The 9,176-nt window shown below is 35.3% G+C and overlaps 1 protein-coding gene across 2 annotated transcripts in view; it reads left to right on the forward strand.

The window, feature by feature from the left end:
• LOC106877642 (adenylate cyclase type 9) overlaps nt 1–9,176 on the forward strand; it is a 301,816-nt gene that overhangs the window by 185,539 nt on the left and 107,101 nt on the right. For both annotated transcript variants that reach the window (XM_052973509.1, XM_052973510.1), the window contains exon 3: nt 1,057–1,196. In XM_052973509.1, the coding sequence (XP_052829469.1) occupies nt 1,057–1,196 (140 nt within the window). The remainder of the gene's footprint in view (nt 1–1,056; nt 1,197–9,176) is intronic.

Consider the following 9,176-nt stretch of genomic DNA (forward strand, 5'->3'; position numbering starts at 1 on the left):
CTGGACTTATTCTTTGGAAGCCTAGTACTTATTCTATCGGTCTCTTTTGCCAAACCTCTAAGTTACGGGGTCGTAAACACACCAGCATCGGCTGTCAAGCGATGTTGGGGAGACAAACACAAACACACAAACACACACACATATGTATATATATACCTATACATATATACGACGGGCTTCTTTCAGTTTCCGTCTACCAAATCCACTCACAAGGCTTTGGTTGGTCTGAGGCTATAATAGAAGACACTAGCCCAAGGTGCCATGCAGTGGGACTGAATCCGGAACCATATGGTTGGTAAGCAAGCTACTTACCACACAGCCACTCCTGTGCCTATCATATCAATGTTTTTTGTTTTTTTATTCATGAACAAAATTGAGTATACTTATGTGGTTTAGAGTGAGTATATTTATCAGAACATAATAATATACACACATGCACGCATGTAGGGAAGGGCACTGCTGTGCCCTTTACAGGTCTTCCTAGACTGGTGAGCTTGATGTCATTAATAATCTTGAGTTTTTGTAAGACCTGTGGGAAAGACCTGAGCAGGAAGGGAATTCCAGGAGACTAACATTTTGGGAAGGAAGAACTGGGTCTAGTGATTGTGGAAAGAGGAGAAATGAAAAGTAGAGAAATGCCTGAGTGAAGGTGGTCATGAACCCAAATAAGTCTGAAGCCATTATGTTGCAAAGGCCATTATATATTACGACCATGGTTCTTAAGTTCCATGGTAATCAGAACATTCTTTGAATGAATATGATTCGTATGAAGGTTACTTTGAGACAATAAATTCTATGAAAATATGTGTTTGTCTTTGTAAGCCCAATGACACATCTAGCAATACCACCAATGTTGCTGAAAGATTTTTGTCTTCTGCTGATATGTTTTTGCATTTTTTAATGCTGTATGTCCATAAGAGATATTATCTCCAGACAAATGCTGCAGTAAATTTAGCTTTCTGAAATGTACCTACATTAAGTATGATAAACAGGTTGCTATTTCAAACTAATACTGCTTTTGTTGCATATAACAAGTATATTTATATATTTTTACAGAAATCACAACATTCTTTATTGTGAAGAGAAAAGAGAAGAACAAACCAAAAGAAGTGGAATCAAGTGAAGATCCTACTCAGTTAGCAATAGAGAATGAAGATAAGTCTGGCAAAGAACCGTCTGAAACAGATAAACTGGAGGTAAGCCTGATTAACTGCTTATAATTTCTTTTTCTTAAATTTTATTTTAAGTTGCTATAATAATTACCTTCCTGTTACACTATGGTTCACTAAGTGGAATAGGTTGCAATAGGTTAGTGTTCCATGAAGAAAACAAAATTATGTGTTAGGCTGAAGCCTTTCCATTCTAAAATAAGCAAATGAAACAAACACTCTTGCCCCTAATCACAAAATCCACTTCTTTGCTGCCCACTAATTTATGCTATTTCTGTGTGAACTTAATTAAACTGATTTTTTGCCAATACATACAGCCCCACCACCAGTGCTTATTCTTCCTGTTCAGTTCTAGTGTCTTACTTTCAAGATTTTTGCCAATACAATCCACCACCTACTACTTCAAGCTATTGAGGAAGCACTTATACAGTTGTTTGACCCATGAGAAAGAGCAGCTAAGTTTTTATCAAATCACATCCCAGCTACCTATATTAAAAAGAAAATCATCATCATTATCATCATCATCATCATCATCATCATCATCATCATCATCATCATTTAATGCCTTTTGTCCCTGCTGACATGGGTTGGATGGTTTGACCAGAATTGGCAAGCTGGGGAGCTGCCCCAGACAAAATGCAAAAATAAATAAGTAGCAAATACATAGAATGATGTTCTGCATATATAAATAAAATAAATGGGCCCTTTTAAAGCCTAGCCAGGCTCATGGGCCCGGTTTCCCGGTTTCAATGGCGTATGTGTTCTCCATCTGGACGGGACGCCAGTCCATTGCAGCGTTACTCATTTTTGCCAGCTGAGTGGACTGGAGCAACGTGGAATGAAGCGTTTTGATCAAGAACACAATGCGTCGCCCGGTCCAGGAACCGAAACCACAATCTTGCGATCATGGTGCTGACACCTTAACCACTAAGCCACGCGCCTCCACTTCTGCATATATACTATGTTTGAAACGCAAAAAAGAGATGGGATTATCCCAACCAAAATGTTGTTTGTTCCTAGGATGCTTGATCAAAGCTGACCAAGGGCTAAATTAACAACAACTCTCCCTACTCACTTTTGATGTTTTCTATATTTTTTTCTGATCCAAACCAGTATTACCATTTCAACCATTTTAATTATACTATTTTACTTTCTAATTATAAATTTCTCTTTACTTTCTTTTTATTCATTTATTTATTTATTTATTTTTATAAAGCAGTGTTCGGCAATATTTTGTTTTCACCTAACATTTTTCACTTGCTTTGTAATTGTTGTTGAAAACATTAACATGTTGGGAATTAAACCAAGCCTATCATAATTACTGGTACTTTCTTTATGTGTGTGTGTATGTGTATATAGCGTTCAATATCTCATCGCGTTCGGCCCAACGGCCTTTAATGTTGTTTTTACTGTTTAATTTTTCCTGTCTTGGTTTTTGTTTGCTACCTTGGAACCATCCGCTAAGCAAGTTAATCCACTAAGCGGGAAGAGCCATTCTAAGAGCGCATTCTGCCTCATCTTCGAAACACCTAGTTTAGAATAGAGGCAGCTGATGAAGGAAAAGTTCCATTAGCGGCTTGTCTGTTTTCCTATGTGTTCATTCTGTTGTCCATAAAAATAGGTCCGTTTTTTGTGCTTTGCTTATATTCCCGTTCCTTTTCTGAGATCCTGTACCCAGATATGCATCTATATATACATGTCGATGTAGGTATGTACATATATGTATGTATACATGCATATGCTCATATATCATTTGTATTATATATATATATATATATATAGTTAGGTTATAGTCTGTTAAGAATGTAGTAGAGCACAGTATTAAGCTCATCCACCTTCAGATTTTACCCAGTTCTATCCAACTGCCAAATTTGCATTGGGGTTTCTGTAGTGTGTGAACGGATAATTGAATAAGCTGGAGTCAACAAGAAGGAGTTAAGAGAAACATTTATTTGTAATCACTACAATTGTTTCCATACAATGTAGTCATCCATGTTCACAGTTATTTCTTTATGCAACCGTTTTCCTGCATTGTGAGATTTTGTTGTGTTTTATCAGGTGATATATAAATATTGTTTCTGTGCTCTGTAAACTCAAATTTTCAGCTTTGATTGCATCCTTTCTGTCTGTTGTGGTTTTGTGAGGTAGTAATATTAAGATGCAAGTGGCTGAGCACTCCACAGACATGTGTACCCTTAACATAGTTCTCAGGGAGTTTCAGCATGACACAGAATGTGACAAAGCTGGCCCTTTGAAATACAAGTACCACTCATTTTTACCAGCTATGTGAAATGAAGTGTCTTGCTCAAGGATGTAACATATCACTAGGAATCAAACCCATGATTTTATGATTGTGAGCCTAATACCCTAACCAGAAAGCCACATGCTTTCACACAATGGCTTATTATTTGCATGGGCCAAATGAAATTCATTGAGCCAAATTTTCTACAGCCAGATGCCCTTCCTGTCACTAACCCTAACTTGTTCCCAAGCAAGATAATATTTCCTCCAATCCTTTAAACTTGAACAACTCAATGACTATGCATGTTTTCATGAGAGATTGCAAAACGGACTACACTGCTTGTATGATGATGACATTTGTTTACAATCAGCACATGATATGGAAACAAAGAGATACAAACACACTTATATACATACACATATAGACATACACACACCTATACAACAGGCTTGTTTCAGTTTCTTTCTACAAAATCCGCTTACAAAGTTGTTTTTTTTATTGGCCTGGGGCTAAAGCTAGAAGAAACTTACTCAAGGTGCCACATAGTAAGACTAAATGCAAAACCATGTAGTTGGAAAGGAAACTTAACTGCATAGCTTTGTTTTATTCAGAGGAGAAAGGAACAGCACCAAAACTGGTTAGAGGAAAATTAGCGATCATAACTTTTTTGCAGGGCTTCTAAATTGATGAAAGAACAGGAACATTTTTCTCAATCTGATGACCTGGCCCAAATGTTTACAACAGAATGTACTCAACTATAGACACACAAGAGTCAAGTGTTGGTGGAATCCAACCAGTCAATAGATTGTCTACTTGCCCATAAATAAAAATGATCCATCAGACTTACAATTTCTGTCTACCAAATTTCACGTGCAAGATTTTGAAAGAATACTCGTACTTTAGGTGCTGTGGGATTTAATTTCATATTCTAATCTGGCTAGAGTCAACTGGGCTTAAATGGAATAGATAATACCATATTTTCTGGCATCGTGTAGATATAGTATATAATGTAAACATTCATACAACTCCATTATCTTTCCAAATCCTGCTGCATTTCTCTTAGAATTTTTGATCATCCAAAGTTGTCTTGGTGTATAAGTCAACCTATCTTTTTTTTTTTTTTCCACACTCTCTCTTTTACTTGTTTCAGTCATTTGACTGTGGCCATGCTGGAGTACTGCCTTTAGTCGAGCAAATCGACCCTAGGACCTATTCTTTGTAAGCCTAGTACTTATTCAATTGGTCGTTTTTGCCGAACCGCTAAGTTACGGGGATGTAAACACACCAGCATCGGTTGTCAAGCGATGGTGGGGGGACAAACACAGACACACAAACGTATATATATGTATATATATATATACAATGGGCTTCTTTTCAGTTTCCATCTACCAAATCCACTCACAAGGCTTTGGTTGGCCCGAAGCTATAGTAGAAGACACTTGCCCAAGGTGCCACGCAGTGGGACTGAACCCAGAACCATGTGGCTGGTAAGCAAGCTACTTACCACACAGCCGTAAATTTTAATCTGAAAAATTTGACTTGTATGCTGGAAAATATGGGATACAAAAGTGTAGAGAGGTCAGTTTGGTGCCTACAACTTTGTGACATTATCACCATGTCAGAAAACATGTTTGACTGTTTTCGTTCTAGCTCTTTACATTCTGAGTTCAAATCCAAGGTCAGTTTTGCCTTTCATTCTTTTTGAGAGTCAGTAAAGTAAGTACCAGATGAGCACTATGATTGGTGTAATTGACTTACCCCACTTCCCCTAAAAATGTTGGCTCTGTGCCAAAATTTGAAACTATTATTATTCAGGTGATGGGCTGGCAGAATCGTTACCATGCCAGGACAAATGCTTAGGCTTAAATAAGTACCAGTTACATACTGAAGTCAATGTAATTGACTTAATCTCTTTACCCCAAATTTGAGGCCTTGTGCTTCCAGTAAAAAGGATTATTATTAATGTCTTATGGTATTTTGTTCCAAGAATGGTGAGCTGGCAGAGTCATGAGTTGAGTAAAAATGTTTAGCAGCATTTTTCTATCTCTTTACATTCTAAGTTCAAATGACAGTTTTCTTCATTTTTTTTTTTTTTTTTTTTTTTTTCAAAATTAAGTTAAATTTAAGCAGTATATTTCAACATAAATATTGTAACAAATGAGTTAATGGTCAATAAATTACAATAAGAATTCTGAAAGGAAGAGGGGGAAAATTCTGTAAAGTAGGGTTAAAGAATCTGTTTCAGATAAAATTCTGGTAAATAAGGTTTAAGGTTGGTGAAGGGAAAGTGGATAGGTAAAGACAGAAATGAACGGTAAGGAAAGGTCACATAATGGTCAGTTTAATTGTGGAATCCTAAGGTGTTATTTCTGTTGAATTTGGACTGAAGGTCAAGAAGAAAACTACTGAAGAAGTTGGCAGTTGGTATTTGTGTGATCTATACTTTTATCTGTGTGTGAGGGTGTAGGGGTGTATTCTTTTATGCTTTGTTTGAGTGCTTGTGTTCAATTGTTTAGAATCTAGTCATCTATCTGTCTTACCAGCTATCTATCTAGCTAGTTTTACTGATAATGGTTTTACCGATAAAGGTTTTTTCATACTGAACTACTTGGCAAAATTGTTAATTATTAATTCTGTTATTAATTGACGATTCCCTGCCCTTATTCTTGTATATAGCTAGTTAGACAGATAGATGGCTGCATAGATCTATCTAGCCATCGATCTGTCTAACTAGCTGTCTCTCTAGCCATCTCTCTATCTACCCATCTAGCTGTCTAACTAGCTATCCACCTAGCTAGCAATCCCTCTACCTATTCACCCACCTTAGTATATCTATACTAGCATGTAAAAGTATATTTTGTATTAGTCTGTTTGTGAACTTAATTACTAATATGTGTGGGGTTTTTTTTCTATTTGTATAGACTTTTAGAAGACAATGGGATATATTAGTAGACTGATTAAACATTTAAGTGTACAGTTTCTTAATATAAAATGGCAGTTTATCTCTCTCTTTCTCTCTCTCTCTCTCTCTCTCTCTCCCCCTCTGTCACTAGATAGATAGATAGCTATCTAAACAAAGGAGAAATGATTTGGGAGAATAGATGTTTATTCCATTGGTTTACAGCAGTTTCATAATTGACATTAAATCACCATTCATACATATAAAAAAATATACATATAAATATATAATGTACCCCTGTATATACAAATATACTGACTAATAATCTTCAGAATGTTTCATGATTGGTTATAAATGCATTGGAATATATGAGCTTAAAAGTATAATAATTGAGGTTAATATCGTATTTGAACTATCTTCTGCTAGCTTTATCCCACAAAAATAAGACATAAATACAAGCTCATTATTTACATTTGATGGGTATTTGTCCTCATCTTGTGACAAGGGCATGTCCTGCCCTTTCCACTACTCTTCTAGCTTTATATGAATCCACTGGTGTCATTATATTCAAGCCAGGTGGTATTAGCTTTGAGTCTCTACATCTACACAAGAAAGTTAGATGGTTTGAAAGACGAGCTAGTTTTTGATGGAGTTTCTCTATATGTCTCCATTGAAGTCTAATGTTGGCTCCGTACCGATTACATAATACAGTTCTATATTTAAAAGATGAAGAATTACATACATTATTTACATTTGATGAATAATTGTCCTCATCTTCAAGACAAATATCCGTCAAATGTAAATAATGTACATAATTCCTCATCTCTTAAATGTAGAACTGTATAAGTACAAGCTGTCTGGCAATGTGCACTCTGTATATTTCTTTTTAATATATGCAAGTTTAGATTATAGTTTATTTGAATCTTCATATTAATATATATTAAAGTTTGTTTATAGATAAATGTGTTGGTATTTTAAGTAACATATGTAGGTACATAATTTAAATGCACCTACCATTATATGTTAGTATGTACAAACGAAGAAGTATATGCACTAATTCATATCAATTTAATTAGGTTTATTGTAGGTAAAATCATACAAGCAGGTGTGAACATTTACACATCCCCATAAATACATATAAATGCTTATGCACATAATATCTCATCTAAAAATAAAAGTATTTAAAAAAAAAAAAAAAATTCCAACTAGATTATGGCTAGGAGATAACAGTTTACTCAAAGTATTCACCCTCAGCTTCCACCATGGCCTCAAAATGGCTCTGGAACCTGGTACACATGTTCTTCACTTTGTCCCTAAGAAGATTTTCAAACATCCTCCACCTTGGCTTTGATGTTGGAGGCAAAGCAGTTAGTGTCTTTCTCCACTATGCCCGACTCATAACAATCTGTTAGATTACAATTGGTGGAATTAGAAGGCCAGAAATTGGGGATGGTGAAGTTGTAGAACTTCTCCACCAACCATTTTTGTCTCTTTCTGGAGGTATGGCAAGGAGCTGAATCCAGCAGCCACACGCATGGCCTTTGAACAGCATCCTTCTCCAGCCAAGGTTTGACCACAGTCTCCAGTAGTTTCATATGGCCATCTGAATTGCTGAATTGAGTTTAAGGTCCTGTTCATCAGTCGTTGGATGAATTCTTGCATATGGATATAGCCAGAACATTTGCTTTGTCCCTTCTTGCTGGTCACAGCTTTGTAGTCTACATTACTGCTTTTCATGTCACATCTTACAGCCTTCACAGGGTTCACAGAGCATTGATACTTGGCATGAATCCTCAAGATACAGTCAACTCTTTTCCAATATTCAGATGGCTTCCACTCCTCCATGTTAACTAACTTTTACTCAGCTACATTTTTAATCTTCAAGATGGTACCCCAGCATGGCTGCAGTCCAATGACTGAAACAAGTAAAAACCACATACACAATTTATTGCATTAGAGAATAAGTCTGCATTTACTGAGTGATATATTATGGATAATTTTATTTATTTATTTGTAATTTCCTATGGGCGGTTAAAGAATTTATTAATGTATATTTTTTTTTGGTTGGTTTTGCAATATGCACCATATGTTGAGTTATCTAGGTTTCATGTAATGTCTAGGAAGTTAATTATTTTGAGGCAGATTTCAACGGTAATGTCATTGAGAGAGGAAAAGCAGGATTCATTGTTTTTATTTCCTTTCTGTTTAATGTATTACGGAGCTAAACTTATGCCACATAGAATTAATAGCCAAACATTTAATTTAAACATTGATCATTTAAAGCAAGAGAACTAGTGCCTGTCTAACATCAAAATCCTAATCATTTCTGAATTCTAAGTATTATATTAGCATTTTTATAATGAATTGGTAATCATTTATTTTTTTTATATTTGGTAATATTAGTTTTAGTCTGGATATTGCTTACGTTGTCTACATAAGAACATCATTTCCTTCATAAGATTGCAGTACTGATCATTCCAAACTGCCTGAAATTCCATTGTTTTTAGAATGAGTTGCATTCTGCCAAATTAGCTTATATTTTTGAGATATACATTACATAAAGCCTATGGATGTATGGTTAGAATGATGTCTGCAAGAATGATATATGTATGTGTATGTATTTATATATGTGTATAGATGTGTATACATATATGTATGTGTGCATGTATATATACGTAAGTGTGCATGTGTGTGTATATATATATATATATATGTATATGTGTGCATGTGTATATAATGTGCATGCATTTCTGTATATATATGTATTTGTATGCATACATGTGTGTATATATGTGTATGCATATGTATGTGTGTATATGTGTATGCATATGTATGTGTATATATGTGTACACATACGTATATGAGT

This window comes from Octopus bimaculoides, chromosome 16 (assembly GCF_001194135.2).
Source record: "Octopus bimaculoides isolate UCB-OBI-ISO-001 chromosome 16, ASM119413v2, whole genome shotgun sequence".
Taxonomy (NCBI): Eukaryota; Metazoa; Mollusca; class Cephalopoda; order Octopoda; family Octopodidae; genus Octopus; species Octopus bimaculoides.